This window comes from Miniopterus schreibersii, assembly GCF_964146895.1.
Source record: "Miniopterus schreibersii genome assembly, chromosome: 8".
In the NCBI taxonomy this organism is placed as follows: Eukaryota; Metazoa; Chordata; class Mammalia; order Chiroptera; family Miniopteridae; genus Miniopterus; species Miniopterus schreibersii.
In genome coordinates this window covers 22,760,278-22,780,607 of record NC_138109.1, presented here as the reverse complement: position 1 = coordinate 22,780,607, position 20,330 = coordinate 22,760,278, and the positions used below count along the sequence as shown (strand labels likewise).

The 20,330-nt window shown below is 53.5% G+C and overlaps 2 protein-coding genes across 11 annotated transcripts in view; one reads left to right on the top strand and one right to left on the bottom strand.

The window, feature by feature from the left end:
• Positions 1 to 6,460, top strand: part of PABPC4 (poly(A) binding protein cytoplasmic 4) — a 32,807-nt gene extending 26,347 nt beyond the window's left edge. For 5 of the 9 annotated variants that reach the window (XM_081144994.1, XM_081144989.1, XM_081144988.1 and 2 more), the window contains 3 exons: positions 2,848 to 2,971; positions 5,983 to 6,125; positions 6,323 to 6,460. The gene's annotated coding sequence lies outside the window, so the exon portion shown is untranslated. Of the gene's footprint in view, positions 1 to 3; positions 88 to 2,847; positions 2,987 to 4,695; positions 4,838 to 5,982; positions 6,126 to 6,322 lie in introns of all 9 variants that reach the window. The other 4 variants (XM_081144991.1, XM_081144990.1, XM_081144992.1 and 1 more) reach the window with 3 other exon arrangements.
• A 1,702-nt stretch (positions 6,461 to 8,162) lies between these two features.
• The window catches only part of BMP8A (bone morphogenetic protein 8a), a gene marked incomplete at its 5' end in the record, with an annotated part of 29,540 nt that continues 17,372 nt past the window's right edge, over positions 8,163 to 20,330 (bottom strand). Inside the window, 4 exons of one of the 2 annotated variants that reach the window (XM_081144998.1) lie at positions 8,163 to 11,295; positions 14,078 to 14,203; positions 15,019 to 15,098; positions 15,918 to 16,105. In XM_081144998.1, the coding sequence (XP_081001124.1) occupies positions 11,146 to 11,295; positions 14,078 to 14,203; positions 15,019 to 15,098; positions 15,918 to 16,105 (544 nt within the window). In that variant the 3' untranslated portion in view covers positions 8,163 to 11,145. Of the gene's footprint in view, positions 11,296 to 14,077; positions 14,204 to 15,018; positions 15,099 to 15,917; positions 16,113 to 20,330 lie in introns of both variants that reach the window. The other variant, XM_081144997.1, reaches the window with a different exon arrangement.

The window sequence follows — 20,330 nt, the reverse complement described above, 5'->3', positions numbered from 1 at the left end:
CAGAATGAATCTGAACTCTTGGGAGGACAATTTGTGTCAATTTGACCAAACCAATGATGGGCAGTAAGGAAGGCTCTTCCAGACCAGGTGAGTGTGGCCAACCACGGATTCCCATCATGTCCTTACTTTGGCCTCTGCTGCATTTTTATCCCTGTCTTCCTGCTGTGGTGGTAGTATGTACACGAATAGAGTGGTTAACAGTGGGGAGAGAATGTGCACCTCCAGAGAAATAAAGATTTTGAGATTCTCAGCAAAGCAAGAGACATTGTCCCCATGAAAGTCCTGCTTTTGGACATGGACTATGCCTTTCCTGCCTTGACAAGGGTGGGACTTGCCTTTTGCTCAGCTTAGTCCCTCTTTATTTTCATCTGGCTCTGCAAAGACCTGGACTTGAAGGCTTGACGTTTCCTAGTGACAGCTTTCCTTGCCCTTGGAGTGCCTCAGAGGTAACTTCTGCTTATGACACAAGTTACACAAAATGGAGTGTCCACTTTCTGACCAAAGCAGCTAATTAGCAGTTGGCTGATAGCTCAAATCTTGACATATGTTTGATTCTTTCCCTTCAGTTTGGTCAGGTGATGACTGATTGAAGAGGTTCTCTGGGAAACTGGAAGAGAAAAAATAGGAGGGGCCAGAGCTCCCAAAGTGGAAACACAGGAAGTGAAATCGAAGGTGCTCCCACCCAGGGTGTTTCTGACGGTGCTGCTGGTGGGTGGATTGAATGGGAAGCTTTGGGTCTCTTGTCCTTGTAGGGCTCTGGGTGTGCTTGGGGATTGTGATTGCTGTTGAACGAGGGGGGTGTCTGAGACGAGAAAGGACAGTGGGTCCCTTATCACCAGCCTCCACCATCCTTCTCATCTTTCCTGCTCCCTTACTGGAGACTTTGGCACCAGGCTCACTGTCTTCCTATTCCTGCCCTGATTTTCAGAGAGGCCCCTCCCCTCAAACCATACTCAGGTGCAGGCTCTCCCTGCCTTGGCACTTTCTTCTGCCTGTTGATACACCATCCTGACCTTTGCTTCCCAGAATAATTCAAGGGCTCCTCTCTCCACACTGTTCTTGGACAGTTTTAGGCACTTTTGTTCCTTCTGAGGTTATCACAGCCATTCAGTGTTCTGGTCTCTAGTCCTAACCTTGACCTCTTCTGCGTTGCATATATTTTTTCCTGAATGTCTTACAGTCACCATAAATAAACAGAGCCTGTCCCAAGTGAATTCCCTCTCCTCTCACTCTGGTCTTCCCGGTGCCCCGTCTTAGTTAATTTTGTTGTCTTCCACATAGTCACCCAAACTAGGAACGTCATTGTCATACTAGACCCCTCATGAGTTATACCTGTTGCATTGCCATGGCCTGCTTTTATCTTTACGTATTCCTGAATCTCTCCTTTCTTGTTCCTGGCACATTTTCTTGGCTTACCCTCTCTCATCTCTCTTGTGAATAATGGCAGTAGCTTCCTAACTGGTCTCCGTGCCCCAGGCCTGTGTCCTCCTGTCTTGAGCAGCCAGGGAGAGCTTCCCGAAGCACAGATCTGATGATGTCACTCTTGAGCATTCTAGGGATCCCTCATCTAGAGGATTGGGTCTGGGCTTCATCACAGGGATAGAAGGGCTCCCATGTTCTGACCCTGCTCATCTCTCCACATAGTATCCCCATTTTTATTCTAGGAAACAAGTTTGTAGTTATCTATAAACTTCCATGTTTTTGCATAAGCAGTTCTTTTGCCTAAAATGCCCTTTCCAACTTACTTTATTTGGCTAACTTCTTACCTTTCATAGGGGAGCTCAGTTGCTGCCTTCTCCAGGAAACTTTCTGAGTCCTCCAGTTGAGGTCAGCAGTGTTCCTTCTGGGCTTCCGTGGAACTGTCTATCCAAGCATTTACTGCATTGTTTTGGCATTACTTATTTAACAAATGCTTAAATATTGCTTACTCTAGGCCAGACACTGTTCTAAGTGCTTTACAAATATTTAATCCTATTGACAATTCTTTGGGATAAGTACTATTATTATCCCCAATTCCAGGTCACAAAACTGGGGCACAGTAAAGTCAAATAATTTGTCAAACATTACACAGACTGTAAGTGGTGGAGCTGAGATTTGAAGCAAGGCTGTATGGCTCTAGGATCTGTGTGCCTCACATTTGTGGCCATCCCTTTCCCTTAACGTAGCCAGTTCTTCAAGAGCAGGAGCTGTGCCTTCGTCTTCAACCTCAGTGCTTCGCCTGATAGTTCAATACCTATATGTTGACCTTTCCACACTACAAGAAGGTCAGAGACAATAGTTTTCTAATATCAAACAAATGGAGGGTTTGTAGTGAATGTTTTATTTATCTAGTCAGCCTTGTTGACTTGGAGCATAAAGCAAAGCCCAACCTCCTTATTGTCTTCTGAGCACTGAGGCCCAAGAAAGACAGCTGCTTTCCTTGGTTCCATTGCAGCCAACATGTGAATATGGAGGGAGAACGTTAGGGGCCATTTAACTGGAGTGAGGTGGGTGAGCCTGCTCTGGGTTTGGAGGCGCTGAGAGTTGCACTGGGCCAGAACAGTGCTACTCGGTGACTGCAGGGAGGGTGGAGCAAGCCGACGGGTCTGAGGGCGAGTGTGATGAGACAACGTGCCTGCAGAGTGGGGCTCACAGTGCTGAGGTCTCCTGTCACTGATGTCCAGCTCGGTGCTATGGCCATGGCCTCTGCCTCCCGCAGGCCCGTCAGGGCCAAGACCTCCCCTGTCAGCACTTGCTCCAGCCTGCTCCCTGCATTTGGGTTCTGGGTGTGTATTCAGAAGAACACTCGCTGTCCTGCTTGGGGACTGAGGGTTTTCTCTCTGACATAGCGATTTCTTCTGCACCTAGGGAGAGCCCACTGCCAAAAAGGCCCGGTCAAATCCTGTGGTGTACATGGACATCAAGATTGGGAACACGCCAGCTGGCTGCATCCAGATACTCCTGCGCTCAGATGTCATTCCCATGACGGCAGGTGAGCAGGCTCCGGGTAGGACTGTAGGAAGTGCTGGCTGAGCAAGCTGAGGAGGAAGCTGTCTGGAATCCTGCACCCTTGACACTTGCTACCTGAGTCCACATGAGGCATCTTGGATGCCAGCTAGTAACAAATGAGGCAGAGCAGGCATTTTTGAAGCTCTGTAAAGGCTTAGAAAGAATAAGCAGTTGAAAGTTATACAGTATTTTTAATTACCGTCTGGTTTGGTTTTATTGTGTGGTTTTTTTGATAATTGTTTTTATAAAATTTTTTCAAACTTACATGCATATATAAAGTAAGAATTCTATAAGTATAGTCCAAGGAACTCTCATATGTTTGTTTTCCATTCGTTACTTTACGTTTTACCCCTACACTTTATTGTTTTATTTATATACATATGTTTTTCCCCTTCTGTACCAGTTGAGAGGAAGTTGAAGACATGTCCTTTGACTCTTAAGCACTTCAGTATGTATTTCCTGAGAACAAGATTATTCCCTTACTAATCACAGTACAACTATCAAAATCAGGATATATAACATCATTACAACACTATTAACTAATCTTGAGGCTATATTCAAATTTCATCCCTTATCCCAGTATTTTCCTTGAAAGTTATTTTAGCCATTTTTCTTCCTGACAAGGATTCGCATGTTGCACTCAGCGGTCGAATCTTTTAGTGTCTCAGTTTTCATTGTCTTTCATGATATTTATGTCTTTGAAGAGGACAGGCCAGTTGTTTAAGATAGTTTCTTGTCTGCCTGGTACTTCCTCAGGATTAGATATAGATGATGTATTTTGGCAGGAATACCCCAGGAGAATGCTGTTCCTTGTTAGTGCATCCTATAAGGAAGTACATGACGTCAGTTCCAGTGTTTGTGGTGGTAACTTTGATCAGTTGGTTAAGGAGATCTCTGCCAGGTTGAAACCACTGGAAAGTTATTATTACTATTTTTTAATATATTTTTATTGATTTCAGAGAGAGGGAGAGGGAGAGAAACATCAGTGATGAGAGAGTCATTGATCGGCTGCCTCATGCACGCCCCCTGCTGGGGATTGAACCCGCAACCTGGGCATGTGCCTTGACTGGGGAATTGAACCCCAATCTCCTGGATCATAGGTCAGTGTTCAACTGCTGAGTCATGCCTGCTGGGCAAGTTATTATTTTAAGATTGTAAATTAAACATTAAAAAATTTTTTTCCTGAGGTAACTACTATTGACAGTTGTTGTGTTTCAGATTTTCTTAAATATTCTTAATGACCCTTTTTATCCATAATCCTTTTGTTTCACTCTAGCTTTTTAAAAAATGTTTATTTACAGTCATAATTGCACATAAAGAAAATCATTCTATGACGTTTGCTATAAAACATTACATTCTTCTATTTCCCCGAGCACTGTAATTTTTCTGTGCTCCTAGAGGTAACATTCATTAGGTGGAACATTGCAGGACATTGGCTCCCTTCCCTGTAATGCCAGTAGCTCCCCCAGTGTTACTGACCAAAAACATACCTTGGAGTCTCCAAGTAGCCTCCAGGGGGCAGTGTTACCCTAGACAACCCCATTTTGGACAATCCCATTCCATCCCCCGGCTTTCAGTCGTGTCTCTAAGTTACCTCCCACATTTCAGTCTCCAGGCCTGTCTCCCCTTGGGCCCCCAATGACTTCATATGCCCAAGAGCTCTTGCTCTTCTCCTCAAAACTCTTCGTCTCCCTCTTCCTGTTTCAGTCAGTGACACCACCATCCACCCAGCTGATGAGTCAGAAACTTAGGCCTCGCCCTTGACCCCTCTTCACCGTCACTTGTACGTCAGAGTCATCTGTCTTCAGTCACCTCCTGGTCCAGCCACTCTTCACCCTCCACCACCAAGGTCTTCTGAGCTCCCCTCCATTGCTACTCTTGCCTCTTACCCCTCGTAGTCTAATACGGAGAGGGAGTCAGAGTGGTCCTTCTGAATAGAAACCCAGTCTCATCACTCTGCTGACAGCCCTCCCTGGGCCTGCGTCGCCCATAGGATCCCATCCAGCAGGGCTGACACCTGGGCCCGGCACCTCCCCAGCTCACTGACCTGCTGTCTGCTGTCTGCATCCCCACCGCAGTCACTGTTACTCACACTCCATAGCTTTGCTTTCTCCAAAGTGCTCTTCGTTTCCACAGGGTATACCCTTCCTTCAGGTGTCACACACGTCACCTCGTCCCAGGGGCCTGCCCTCACCTCCCTCTAGATGGGCTTTCCTGCCATCTCACTCTCCTTTGGAGTCAGCTTCATTTTTTGTCTCACACTTACTACCTGAAATTAGATTATATACATTTCTTTTTTTACTCGTTTATTCTCTGTCTCCCTTCTGAGAATGTCATCCTCATCAGGCAGGACACAGGCTTTCCCTTCACCACTGTTCTGGAGCAGCGTCTGACACAAAGTAAACACACAGTAGATATTTGAATATTTAAAACATATTCACAGGCTGGTGTGTTAGGTGCCAGGCGGCGGCTCTGCTCCGGCAGTGAGAGGAGAACGGGACAGTCCGCGTCCCGGGGAGCGCGGTGCAGAGGCCCAGTGAGGAGCACCCGGGCCTCAGACTAAACTCAGATGGCCCCTCCTCCGGAGCGCCTTTCATGACAGTGGCACCAGCATACGTCACACACATACACACACCCTCACGTGACTGCCTCTGTGCTTCCAGTGTGTGCACAGATGTCTGTCCCTGAGCTTTGCTCTGTCATGGCTGTCACAGCACAGTTCTCTCTTGAGTGACTCTTGTCCTCTAGACTAAGCTCCACCACAGCTGGGACCCCTGTCCTCAGGGCTCAACACGGGTCTGGTTACAAAGTAGACAGTAACTATGTGTTGAGTGAATGAAGGGTTAAATCAGTAGAAAATGATTGAAACAACCCTGCTCACCGTTTCACTGTCAATCAAGTGGAAGACAGGCATCCGCACGGTCTGTCCGTCCAGAGTTGGCCTGGTGAGGGAGCCGGGGTGGAGGGAGCTGACCTGCTCCTTCCCTCCCCCAGGCCTGCTCTCCATGGCCAACTCGGGCCCAAACACCAACGGCTCCCAGTTCTTCCTAACGTGTGACAAGACGGATTGGCTGGACGGCAAGCACGTGGTATTCGGGGAGGTCACGGAAGGCCTGGATGTCTTGCGGCAGATTGAGGTGGGTGGCTGCCCAGGCCCTCGGTGCACAGCCCTGTGGGATGGCGGGAGCAGCCCCCCTGTGGCCTGGAGAGGGGCCCAGCTGCTCCAGGAGGAGCTGCCTCTGCTCAGGCTGGGCATGGGAGGGTGAGTGTTCTGAGCCCCCTTTAATCTTCACCCTCCCTCCTTGGTTTCTTTTCTTCTGCTCTTCCCACAAAGGCCCAGGGCAGCAAGGACGGGAAGCCAAAGGAGAAGGTGATCATCTCCGACTGTGGGGAGTACGTGTGAGAGGCACTTTCTCTGCACTGCGCCTGTGTATCCAGGAGTCGATGGCCCCGGGGATCCAGCACTTGTTAACCGGGTCTGTGCTGTGGCCCTTCTTGGGGTCAGCTGGGAGCATCTCCTCTGCAGGAGTGGCCTGGGCTTCCTCTGGCTCTTTCCCAAGCATGGCCGTGGGCCCAGGAGCAGGCACAGGTGCCACCCTCCCCATCCTGGACGGCCGTGCGTGGCCTTTCTAGGCCTTTGCTGCCAGGGCCTCTCCTGGGCCCCTGAGTGTGGCTCCTGAATGTTTCTTCTGGTAAAATAAATCCTAGTTCCTGTACTGCTGCTGCTATCCGGGTCCCCTGTTGCTCCCCTCTCCTCAGGCTGTCCCTGAGGGCACACCCCTGTGGGACCATGCAGAGTGGGAGGTCAGAGCAGGTGGAAAAGTGCCACTGCCCTCTCTCACTGCTGGTACTGGACAGGTGAGTTGGGTTAGCCAGACTCCGTTTTTGCCCTCACACCTGCCTGTCTCAAGTCTAACAGGCAGCTGTAGTCACTCTTGGGGGCCCATTCACTCATTCATTCAGCCACTGAGCCAGTGGTCAAGGTTGTGTTACAACAGAAGGCCCAGGCCCTTCTTTTACCAGGCCTTGTGCTCGGTGCTAGGCACACATAAGAAACAAGCCAGAGGTGGTTCCTACCTCCTCCCCTCATCCCTCCCACCTGGAAATCGAAGTCTGGTGCCACGTTCTGTAGCCTTTGCGAGGCTGGCCTCTCACTCTGCACAGTTTTGGGCCAGCTAGGCCACCTCACAGCATATCTGGTCACCAGAAACCTCCAGGGCCACCACCTGTACCCCTGCTGCCTGCCAGTGGCTCTGAATCAAATCTCAACATTCAGAAACCACTGGGCTGGGCTGGTTTGCATTTTGGGTGAGATCAGTGGAGCTTGGAGGGGAGAAGCCTGCTGGCCTGTGGCCCCCGTGATCCCAGGCCAGCTCCTACAGAGAGGGATGGGTGCCAGCCCCACCTATGGCATTTGGAGCTGCTGCCCCTTAGGTTGGCTGGAGCCTGCTCCTATGGCCCACAGTATTCCCAGCAGAGGCTCTTGCTTAGCCTAGGTGTCCCTCCCGGTGGTCAGTCATGGCTGTCAGGACAGGCAGCAGTGAGGCTGGGAGAATGGCAGCCCTTCAGGGCTGGTGTGCTGTCCAAGAGAAGAGGATGAGTGTGAGTTCTCAGCATGGCTAGTCTGGGTGTGACATGCAGGGACGTGGAGCAGGCTGGCCTGAATCCCCAGGAGGGAGGACTGGTTTCAGTCCTGTGAGACATGGGAGAGGTTGGGGACTGTGCTTCCCTGGTTGTCCTGGGGAGGTGTGACAGCATACTGTCCAGGAGGCTGGTGGGTGGGGACAGTAGGGTGACAATTGCTCACCCTGTGCTATGCAAGGGCTTCCCCAGAAGTCACCCCTGGGTCCACCCATGACCTTTGCACAGGTGCTGACCTGAGACAGGTGAGGTGCCAGGCCCAGGGATTCCAGGCCAGTGGGCAGCCCGGTGACCAGGCAGGTGTCTCCTCCCAGATGCCGGGTGGGGCTCAGATGGTATCCTCATGGAATGCTACTACAAATTATGTTTTCAAAATATATTTAATAAAATTTTCAGATATCATAAATTGAATAAATCAGATCACCAAGTAGTGCATAGAGTATGATCCCAACTTTGTAAAATATCCATCTCTTATGTATAAAGACATGTGCCAAGAATAAAGACTGGAAGGAATCAATAAAGATGGTTATCTCCATGGTGGATTATGCGTATTCCTATTTTTTATTTAAGAATTTCGTCAGCATATGTATAATGTTTTCTTAAGCGAAGAAAAACTTAAAGACTCAAATGGTTGCTGAAGGCTCCTAGTAAGAAGATAAACCCCCGAAAGTTTCTTCCTTCAGCTTCCCGTGAGGCTGGAGGTGGGCACCGCTGGCCACCTGTCGTCAGGGTCCTCCCCAAGCAGGGGAGGCAGAAGGCTACCTCTCGTTCCGAGATTACCAAGTTTAAAACAAAACACAAAAAAAGATTACCAAGTTTAAAAAAAAAAAAAAGTTACCAAGTTAGGATTTTTTAGGGAGAGCACAGCTTTGAAGTAAACAGCACCTCCAGGACACATCCTAGGAAGAGTGTTTTAACAGGAAAGCACACAAGGAGGCCCACATTTGCAAATTAATTTTAAAATAAGGCCATTGATAGATGCTACTCCACACACGTTCAGATGTGGTGCTCTGGACAGACCTGGTTCCCATCACAGCCTTGCAAGGGAAGGAGCAAATCTACAGGGGGAGGACCTCTAACCCAGGTTATGCAGTTTAGTCCGATTAACAAGAGGTAGAGCCAGGATTTGATGCCAGGTCTACTGGCTACAAAACCCACCTCCTTTCCTGTGAAATTGTAGGGAATTTCTTGGAGCATAATACCCACTTCCCCACATTGACTAAAGAGTGGGGCTTTGCCTGATAAGCTGGCCTCAGGGCCGGGGCTGCAGTTCAATTGTGAAGGTGCGTGAGGCGGTTGCTGAGGACAGCAGTTGGCCCCGGACTGAACATCCGTCTCGCCTGTTCTGCATCCTCAGTGTCAGCACTTGCTTTGCTGTCTGTGGGCCCAAGGTGACCTCCCTGATTCATGCTTCTAATATGCAGCCTCGAATGTAACCTGGGCTGCCGGGGCAGCCAGGTAAACAAGGTGGCCTTGGTACCTAAACACTGCCGCCTCCGTGGCTTTGTGTCTGTAATCTCCCTTCTCTGAGGCCTTTTCTGTTGGATTTCGGATGGAGGCCACCTGGATGGCTGAAGGTGCTGGAAGTAGAAAGGCGTCACTGCTGTCCTCTCAGCTTTTCTGTGTGAAGGGAGTCGTGTCAGGTTCCTGTTCACACCGACGGGAGAGGCAGTCCACATCTTTAAACATTCATTTCACACTTTCCCAGCACCCCCAAACCGTGCCAGGTAATGTGGGAGTCAATGAAGAGACCAATTGTTAACATCTGTCAAGTTTCCAGGCCTCCACTGCCCTAATGTTGGGAGGAAGGAGCTGTTCAATAAGGTCCTGAAATGGCAGGTTTCATTCCTACGGCAGGGTGGCAGGCACATTCTCTGGCTCAAAGGGCCTTTGGAGACGAAAGAGTCCTATGTGCTCACAGATGGGAAACAAGCCTGAATCAGGAAGGGGACTGGTCCAGACAACAAGCAGGCCAGTGGCTGGGTTGGAACCGGAATACAGATCTCCTGACATCCCCACCAGTGCCAGGTTCAATCCCTCCCAGCCTGAGCTCAAAGCCCCTGGCTAATGGGAGAATCTCCATCCTGCAGACAGTATGGGCCCATCCTCTGTGCACACGGGCGGGGTCTCTTCCCCTGTACTCGCTCCCAGAGTCCCCCCCAGGTCCAGGTGTGGAGGCTGCTGTCCCGCAGCATGGCCCAGCCTCCGCCCCTGCTCCAGACCTGCTCTCCCGGAGCCTGTCCTTAGGGATGCGTCCTTGGGCACATGGGTGGTTCTGCCTCTGTGGGCTGTGCCTGTGGGTTGGGGTGGGCCCAAGATCTGCTATTAGCGATACAGTGTTTCAGGGTTTGGGCAGCTGGACTCTGCTCCAGCAGGTAAATTACAGGTTTAGCAAGTCAGAAATCAAATAAACACTCCAACTGCCTCAGCTGCTCCAAGAACAGTGGTTTCTGAGAACCTCCCTACCCAGCTCATCCTAATTACTGCCTGTCACTCCCCTGGGACAGGGGCCTTTTCTTTGGCTCACAGGCTCCAAGAAACAGGATGAGGCTCCTGGGCACAGAGGGTGACCAGTCTGTTCTTACCTTCTAGACTCCAGCCGACACTGACAATGGCCACCCCTGCCCCACGCCTGGCCAAAGGTGGCCCAGGCACTCTGCTCTGGGGAATGGACTGCTCCTTACCACGGGAGAGAGAAACCAGTTCATTTCAACTTTGAAAGTTCTGTGTTGAAGGTCTTGAGACCCTGTCCAGGTTCAGTGGGAGGAGTACCCAGGTGCTCACTGACGGCCACAGGCAAGAGGATGGGCAGGGGTGAGGTCTGTGCCTCATCTGCTAGGACCACGCGCTGCACACACTGTCTTTGCTTCTGCTAAGAGTTACCTCTGTCTCGGTGCTGAGCCCCATATGGAGACAGTGAGAGAACTGGAAGCCCCCGAGATTCTTTGCTTCTCTGGGGGTCACACCTCTTCCCCAGGTAGGAGGGCAGGCCCAGGGCTTGAACCCATCCAGCTTCCTCTTTTCCTAATGTGCTAATTAGTTGGCTCGCCAAGTTAGGAGCCCAATAATACATTGTACTGAGGGCATGTACATGTCTAGCTAGACCCAGAAATGCCCAGTGTTGCCCTGGGAAGGGGCAGCCCCTGCTCCCACACCCAAGCCTTGACCCAACCAGCCAGCCTTATACTCCAGGTGCTCCCGGGTCCCCCACAGTAGGTGCAGGATACCCAAGGGCAGGCCCTAAGATAGGCCTTCTGTGCTGACCGCAGACAGCGCAGTCTGCACACCAAGGCTGCTGTGTGCATCAGGCCCTGCAGGTTGGGATGGGACAAACCACAGACCCTGGGGAAGGGACACAGAGGCTTGGAGAGGCCCAACCAGACCCTGACTGGATGTGGGCAGAGGTATGAGAGCCCTCCCTTCAGCCCCATGAGAGCTTTAGTGACATTTGAGGGTCCCAGCCTCTGGAAAGAGACTGATCCGGGCTGGAGGCCCTGCAGCGGCCAGGGCGGGGCCTCAGTGGCAGCCACAGGCCTTGACCACCATGTTGCGGTGTTTGCGCAGGATGACGTTGTTGCTGCTGTCATAGTAGAGCACAGAGGTGGCGCTCAGCTTGGTGGGCGCACAGCACGCCTTGGGAACCGCGTCCGGCTTCATCAGGTGCACCTGGCCGGGGAGGGGCGGCAGGCGGAGGCGTGAGCACTGCGGCCTCTCCCAGGACCTGCCCAGCCCCCAGCTCCTGCCTGTCCCCATCTCCAGCCGCTCCCCTCCCCCCCCTGACCTGCAGCCAGGACAGGTGTCCAGTGAAAATCTGCCCTCCTTGACCCCTTCCCTGCCAGAGGCCCTTAGGGCACAGCCGGGCACCCCCGTGCTTCCTGCCACACCCGCTCCCCTCAGACCTGAGGACCATGCTGGTCCCCAGCACACAATGCACCCGATGGCAGGTCCCTCTGCCTGGAGCCCCTGCAGCACCGCCCCCCTGGGGGCCCCTCCACTGCTCCCTCTTCTCTGGGCTGCTGTAATGACCCTGATCATGTCCTGTCCACCTTCATTGTTTGTGTCTGTCTCCCCCTCCTGACTGTGATCCCGAGAGTGTTCAGGGATCAACTGGATAAAGCCTCGGATTCCAGGTTCACCCTCGCGTGTTCAACACCGTTATTTCTCAAAGCACTTTTCACCCCTCATAACAGCTTCTGAGGCAAGTGTGATTCTGGGAGGTGCAGAAACAGCGCGCACAGGCCGCGGGAGCTGTGGCAGGACTTGGACCAGGTGCAGGGATCCTGCTCCCTCCTCCTAAACGCTTTCCCACCAAGAAAGCCTGATCGAGGAGCTATTTCAGCCTCCATACAAATATTTATCCTGAGACTTGGCAGGATGAGCCGTTTACACTGGACCCTTCGTCAGGGCCCCACACTGACTGGCCCAGAAGGGAGCCCGGAGCTCTGAGGGGCAGGAGAGAAAAGGAAACCTGCTTCTATCCGTGGGCATCGTGGCCAATCCGAGGGCCCAGGACCGCCCAGCCCTCACGAGGCTGCCGAGCTGGACCTGGGCAAAGCCTGGTCCCTGTTCTCCATGCCCAGCCTTGTCCCAGAAGCCCAGCTCAGAGCCAGTCTGCCAGGAGGACTGTCAGCCGGGCACTGGGCTGGCTTGGAGCCAAGAGCCTCTCTGCGGCCCACTGGGGAAGCTGAGGCCTCTGTGGGGATGTCCAGCCAGATGGACATGGGGGATATTGCTCCCCAACTTCCCAGTTCCACACGTGGTGCCTGGGCTTGGCATTCCTAGGCTCACGTGAAAGGAACCAGGCACCACAGCCCCGGTGTGCCAGCCACGGGGCTCTAAGGGGCTGGAAACCGGGGAGGCCTCTCCTGACTTGGGACACTGGAGAGAGAAGTCCCGCACCTCAGGGATGCTGCTTTCTGCCACTCCCCCTAGACCAGAGCTCTACTGAATCAACAAAGGAAAGAGAAGGGGCCTTTTATTCCATCTGGCCCCAAACAGATTGATTTGCAGGGTCTAATGGGCCATTCCATTCGTTTTTGAGCCACTAGGAGGCCAAATCAGAGGTTATTTTGGGTACATTTCGGTCATTTGTGGGCCTCAGTTTTCTGTTCTGCTAAATGACTACAATGGTACTTATTTCTCACGCACATGCTTGTGGCTGCCATGCCAGGACAGGGAGCACAGAAATGTCCCAGACATGGCGCCTGCTCTCATCCTCAAGACCACGTTAGGGGCCCCTGCCCACCCACCGTCACCTCCCTGTGGGCCCTGGGCACTCCCTCCTTCTGCCTGGAAGATTCTTCCTCCTCGTGCAGAGGCCCAGTGTCCCCTTCTCACAGGTCCCACCATCTTGGCTGGCCCCTGGCTCGTGAGTTACTGACAGCCCCCCGAGAGGGCAGCTACTGTCCTGTTTGCACTCATGACAGCCTGAGCCCTCACTCCTGCTGACCAACAGGAGGGACCAAGGGCCTGGACAGAGGCAGGGGAGGGGAGGGACAGCCCTGGAGGTGTGGGCACAGTCATCACCCCACACCCCTCACAGGGCCGGGGAGATGCACATCCATGAAGGTCAGGAGGCCCACGTGGCGTCATACATGGCCAGTCACCCTGAGTCACCTGGGAAGGCAGCCCCCAGGTCCAGCGATTCCCATCTGACGCTGAGAAAGGAGGTGTCACAGGCTCAAAGCAGCTTCCCTTACAGTCATTAACTCTCACCCTAAGGCGTCAGCTTGACAACCTCTCACTAGGCAAAGACCAGGCTCAGGCATAGTAGGAACTGGAGTCTAGGTAAACATTCTAGAAAGAAGTCTCAACGCGCACGCACACCATTTAAAACACTGAGCAATAAGCAGCAGCGACAGTCCTCCCAGAAACTGTTTCGGCATTTAAGTTTCCCCAAACACTAGCCATCAAAAGCCACGCCACCTGCGGAAACATAGAGGCTGAGGCGACCAGGAGAGAGAGCCAAGGGGAGAAACTGGAGGGGGCGCCCAAGCCCAGGGGAGCCCTGTGCACGAGGGCACACAGGTGACCCCCGACTCCCCGGGAAGGGGGGGGTGAACACAGACGCCTGGCTCTCGCCCCGTGTGCATGTGTTGCAGGAGGTCCAGCAATCCTGTGCTCAGCGCACACAGGTGCCCGGGGGATGCGTGTCTGTCCTGTGTGTGTGCATGTGGCCCCAGCAGGCTGCCTTTATGAGTCTGAGTCCCCCACGCGCACCTGCCTGTCCTCACGTGCATTTGCGTGCACGTGCGTGGGCACCCGCAGCGATCTACATACACAGCGCGGCCACGCGGCCCGGCGCCCGCACAGGTGCGGGGGTTTAACGACACGTGCGCGCAGCCAGGGCTCCACGCGGAGAACCCCCGAGACCCGGCAGGTGCCCCGTTCACCTCGGGCTGCCTGAGCCGCTCCTCGCCCCCCCCCGGATCAGGGGTCCCGGCGGGACCGGCTGGGTACTGACCAGGGACTGCACGATGGCATGGTTGGTGGCGTTCATGCAGGAGTCCAGCGGGAAGGAGCACTCCCCCTCACAGTAATAGGCTGAGTAGCCCTGGGGGGCGATGACCCAGTCCTGAGGGGGGAATGGAAGAAGGTGAGTCCCACCCATGTGGCCCCTCCCAGCCCCTCCTCCCAGCACCCATCACAGGAGGACTCAGGGCTGCCCCTCACCCTCCTTCACGCAGCCTCAGGGACCTGTCAACCCACCCTCGGGCCCCTCCTGGGGCAGGACCCCAGAAGGCTGACATCCACCCCCAGACCCTCAGCAGACGTGGCGGGAAATCAGCTCTGTCCCGACAGCTGCCATCAGCACCCAGCACAGTCCTCCCGCCTGGTCCCCGCGCCCACGTCTCCTGTAGCTGCTGTTGCTGCAGAAGCACAGAGGCACTGCCACCCTGGTCTCGTTTCCCTGTTGTAGCTCTGACATTTCATGGCTCAGGATTCAGATTTCGCCATTTTCATAGTTTTTGCCAAAAAGCAGTTTTCCACTATAAAAGTAACACTCTCCTTTTAGAAAACTTGGAAAACACAGAAGAAAATAATACAGGAGAAAATAAAGTTCCCCGATTCTTCTGCCTCCTCCTGGAGATACTTACAATCCTCAGGTGGGGATTATCAATTAAAAAGGAGCAGGGAGCCCGCCTGGTGTGGCTCAGCGGTTGAGCAACAACCTAGGGCCCAGGGGATAAAGGTTCGATTCCCGGTCAGGGCACATGCCCGGGTTGCGGGCTTGATCCCCAGTAGGGAGCGTGCAGGAGGAAGCTGATCAATGACTTTCTCATCATTGATGTTTCTATCTCTCTCTCTCCCTCTTCTTTCCTCTCTCTGAGATCAATAAAGATATATTTTAAAAAAGAAAAAAGAAAGAGAGGGGAGAGTAGAAATTACCAGCCAGTCAAGGTCCTGGAAGCTGACATAGAGCTCATGCCGACTGCACACCTGCCGACTGTGGGAGCCATGGACATCATCTGCAGGGGACAGATGTGCAAGGACGTTTCTGGGACTCTGCTCTGTGCAGCTACCATGGGGGCTCCCAGGGCAGGGGATGCCCTGATGGGCACATTTGTGGAATAAATGAATGATGGAAAACTAAACCATTTGGTCTCATAAAGCCCATCCCTGCAGCACTGCTGGTACCATGACCCAACTCAAGAACCTTCTATGGCTCCCAATGTCTCCAGGGTAAGCCCATGCTCAGCCCAGCCTCCCCTGACTTCAGCCTGTGGGCCTCCTGATGCTCCAATAAACAGCCCCAAGGGACCTTTCTGCCAACAATCTGAGGCACCTCCTTTGCTCCCCAAGACACCTCCTGGCCTCACCCCACCTGTCCTGCCATACCCATTGCACAGGTCGAGTGGCTCATACTGAGGCCGATTCCCATGAAGGAAAGGAAGGCACATGGTGGGGTCAGGCCTGTCCCTGATCCTGAGGGTCTTGCCTGGTGGGGAGACCTTCGCCTAAACAGCTATGCATCCTGCAGGGAGCCTGGGAGAGAGCAGAGGCCCATGGGCGGTGCTGCCCTGAGGAAGGGCACCTGATTCTGACAGGCTTTGGGGAAGGCCTGGTGAGCCAGGGGAGGGCAGAGAAGGGGCTTCCGGGTGGCAGGGAGGCCTCAGAGACAGTGCAGTGGCAGGTCCACAGGGTCATGGGGCACAGGAGGGTGTCAGGAAAGGTGGCTGGAGGGTGACCACTGGTTTGGCCCCTTCTGAGGGCCAGAAGATTCTGTCACTACCACTGGTTCTCAGCCAAAGCCTGTGGGCCTCAACCTGGGCCACCCCGGACCTCACCGAAGATCCCCGGGAGCTTGTTGGGCTGCGGCAGCTCGTTGGTTTTTTTCGGCAGCCGCCTCCTCAGGGGCCTCACTGCCCGAGGGGCCCGGATGGGGCTGGGGCTCGCCCTGAAAAAGGTGACCATGAAAGGCTGTTTGGAGCGTGGTGCCCGTCGCCCCAGCAGACCGGCCAGGCCAGGATCCACACTGCGCCCTGAGACAGAGAGAGGAAAGAGGACGGTCACTTGAGGGCAGTGGCTCTGCACGTGGACAGAGCAGTTGACTCTGCCAGGGCCAGGGCGGGCCCAGGAGCATGGAGGCTGAGGACCTGAGGGGACCCACTGTACCTTGGTTTCCTTATCTGAAGGCCGGAGTCCCAAGTCCAGCCCCCTGCCCCCAGCAGGCAGGTCTGAAGGAGATCGTGGGAGGAGGGCCTCGTGGCCCCAGGGTCAGTATTAGTGACAGTCGTGGACACTGCCATTTGTGGAGCATTTTACAGGTTTCAATGTTATTTCACTGATGATCTCACTCGTCTTCACAGTAATCCTGGACCTCCTATGTTACTGAGACCCTTCAGAGTCACTCCGTGATGTCCCGGAGCCACACAGCTGGGACCCACCTCGGTCTGAGGACTCCTAGGCCTGGGGTCTACCTTCCCCCTCCTCTGGGGGTGTTCATGTAGGATTGATGACACCCAGCTGATTGGAGCAGCTGCCAGGGCTTGGCCAGGGCTTGGTCTGCCAAGCGGGGCCCAAGAGCAGGGCACTCACTGTTTCCTGACACCACAGACAGACCCCAGGCTCAGTGGGCAGAGACACTGGACCAAAGTCCCAGAGCCTGGGTTTAACCCACGTCGGTCTAATTTCAGAGCCCAAGTTCTTATCCACAAGGCCAGTTAGTGGTTAAAAAAGAAAGAGAGGACTGCGGGCAGAGACATGATTGGGCCCCCAGCCCTGGGAGTAGTGAGGTCTATAAAAATGGAATTTTACCCACAGCCGCTTAAAGTCTGAGGCCGCCATGAAAAACACTCATCAGCCCTGCAAATGTCGACTCCACCAAGGAGACTATCTTCCTGGACCTCTTTGTATTCCCAGATGACCTCTTGATGTTTTAATTGTCAAAGCAATATAATAACAACTGTAAAGAGACTCGAGAAAAAATACCCCTCACACACCCTAATTTACTTAGAGATTCGCTTATCATGAGAGAGTCAGGTTCCATCCCGGCTTTCATTACAAAGAGAATGACATGGAACCTCTTCATTTCCTTTCCCTGTGGAATTTTAACAACAGGAGTGAGGTTACTCACTTTTCTATTCCTCAAACACAGTGCCAACTGTTCCACTTCCCTGTACATTTCCCTCCGTGTTGCAACAGTTACACACACATGCGCACGTATGTCTGCACACAAACACACATGTATTTCTATAGACAGTGTGCACATGTACACATAGGCAGGTATATATATTTGTTCCATTAGCAGGCTTAATATGATTCTCCATTACACACTACAGGTCAAGGACATTGCCTGCCCCACCCACAGTCCTGCTCAAAGGTCTGCTCTTAAACAGTTGTGCTTCAGACCTGTGCCCATGGCCCATAGTGAACTGAACACCTAATGAATCCTGAGACTAACCTTTGACCTATGACATCACCTGCCACCAAACAACCTGCCGGGCCCATCAGAGGCTCCACGCAGGACTGAACCTGCTAAGACAGGAGGCTGTAGAGACAGGAACTGTTGCTGGAAGGAGCCCAGACAGAAGCCATTTGGGACAGTCTGGGTCATGGCAAGTTACAGTCAAGAGGAAGAAGCAGGACCACGGGGACACAGGCCCCAGGACACATGGGAGCTCTGCGAGCAGAAGGGAAAGGCCAGTGAGGCCAGGACAGGAGCAATGAGAGCAGATGGGGACTCGTGTCATCACGGTGGCGCTGGAGTGGAGCTCCATGGCCCGGCTGACAGACACATGGGGACAGCCTTGGCCCAGGCAGCCCTCCGGCCTGTGCATCCCGCTGCCCTGTCCCTGTCCCTGGAGAGCCCTGTCCACCGAGGGGCCAGAAGGACTGACTGGTCCCCTGAGGCTATGCTCACTGTTGGCTTTTCTTTGTGCAGCTGTCTGTTCAAGGATCTTATTGGGGTCTCCTGGGCTCAGAGGGAATGACACAGTAGATCAACTAGGTAAGGCCACTGAGACAGCGCGTCACTGAGACAGGCCTGTGTGGGGCACTGGGGCGCATGACTGAGGATCCTGAAGAAGCTGATCCTAGGTTCCCACTTTACAGAAGCAGAGACTAAGCCCAGTGAGAGCAGCATCTGTTCAAGGTCCCAAGCAAGCTGCAACCCAGCCAAGACAAGCCTACCCTTCCCAGCACACCTTGCAGGAGCCTGGCCTGGGGGCGGTGGGGGACTAGGGGACTCACCCCTGATCTTTCAGAGGGGCCGAAGCAGGAGGCCTGGGAAAGGATCCCCAGGGCCTCCTTCCAGAGCCCAGAGCTCCCCTCCCAAAGGGCTCTGCTTTTTGCCCATCTGTCTTGAGCAGGGCGCCCTGCCTTCTCCTGGCTGTCTTCTTGGTGGGCCCCTAGGCTGCCCAGCTCTGCCCGGTCCCTTTCCAGAAAGGACCTGATGGGAGCTTAGGAGACTCTGGGGCCCAGGGGCCCCCCTCTAGACCTGACCTTGTGAGGGTGCTGGCAGGCATGCTGTCCCCTTTGCAGTTGACAGGGTATGTGTGGCCCTGCCTGGAGCTGTAGGCCATGCAGGCCTTCCCCCTTAGGCCCAGGTGGAAGATGCTGCTCCTCTGAGCCAGGTGGGCCCCATGAGACTAGTCTCATCCCATTTCCCAGTCTGCCCCATCAGGGCCCAAATGTCTTGGCAGCTCACCTGCCCTATCCTGTCCCAGGGCAGGTGTCACCCCTAATTCATACGCCCAACTGTGCCAGGCCAAGATGGCTGTCATTTCTCCCCCAGGCTTCCTTCTGCTCTGGGCGCCACCTGACCCTTCCCTGCAGCCAATGCTTCACCTCAGCCAAGTCATGGATGTAACCCCGGTGCCACCTTGAAGGACACTCAGGATGCCTGGTGACACCTGGGAGAGATCCCAGCTGTGGACCTGGTCTGCTTTTGTCCCATGGGGATGGGAAACAGTCCTTTTCCTTCCTTCTGCTTAATAGCCCTGTAACTTGTCTGCCCCTGGAAACCTCTGCCTGTTCCACATGCCGCTGGGAAGTTCTCCTGACACCCAGGGCACATCTGCCCAGAAGCCCCCAAAGATGTCCCCTGTCCACTCAATGACATTCCATCCCACCCACCCCCATCTGGTCATGGTCTCTGGCCACTTCCCCCCACACCCCCAGGCTGCCCTCAGAGCTCTGTCCCCTACCTCTCCATTCCAGGCTCTGTCCCCTTCTTGGGGGTGAGGCCCCAGTGAGGCCTCTCTGAAAGGCCTTCCTTGACCAGATGGAACTAATTTCCTGCTCTTACCCAGGGGCTCACGTGGGGAGTGCGGCCCCTAGAGCTAAGCTTAGGAAGCGGGAGCTCTAAGTCAGGCTTTAATATCCCTCCTAACCTCTCCCGCATATAAACTCAGTTGTTTCTTTTAAATCTTTGAGACTAAGGAATCAGGATGAAATACGTCACAGCCTCTCTTGGATTGTAAGAGAATATTAGCAAGAGGCTGGTTCGGGATCCACAACAGAGAGGAAGGATCTAAGTGTCTGTTCAGGATGACACAGGAACACTATGAGTTAAAATGAGAAAACCCATCTGAGTCCCTCGGTTAGGTTTCTAGAACTCCTCCTAGCATAAGCCACAGCCTTTGGCAACACACAGGTGGACTATTTATGGAGGAAACTTCCTGGTGGCATGTCAGCACCAACAGTCTCTCCCCTTCAGTAGCTCCCATTACCAGGTCACTGTCCCACCAAGGTGGTCTTCCTTTCCTTCTGGAGACATCTATTGAGCTATGAGGAGGAACAGGTGTGGGGAAGAGAGAGTGAGGCTACAGGGAAACAAAATTTAGCAACAAAATGAGAGGCCCCAGCAGAAAAGTCAGAAGGGCCAAAGGAAAGTATTTCATGCAGAAAGCATATCTTCCAGTCACAAACTGACTTTATGTGTTTTTTTATTGTTTGTTGTTTGTTTGTTTTTTAGTTCTCCCCTGAGGATGTGTTTTTATTGATTTTAGAGAGGAAGGGAAAGGGCGAGAGACACACAGAGAGACACTGATGTGGGAGAGAAACATCGATCAGTTGCCTCCCATACGCGCCCCGCCTGGGGATCAAACCCGAAACCTGGGTATATGCCCTGACCAGGAATCGAACCAGCAACCTTTGGTGCACGGGGCAGTGCTCAGCCAACTGAGCCTCACCGGCCAGGGCTGACACTTACGTTTGTGTGTTTTTCATAGTACCAGTAAGTGGGGCCTTAGCTCTGT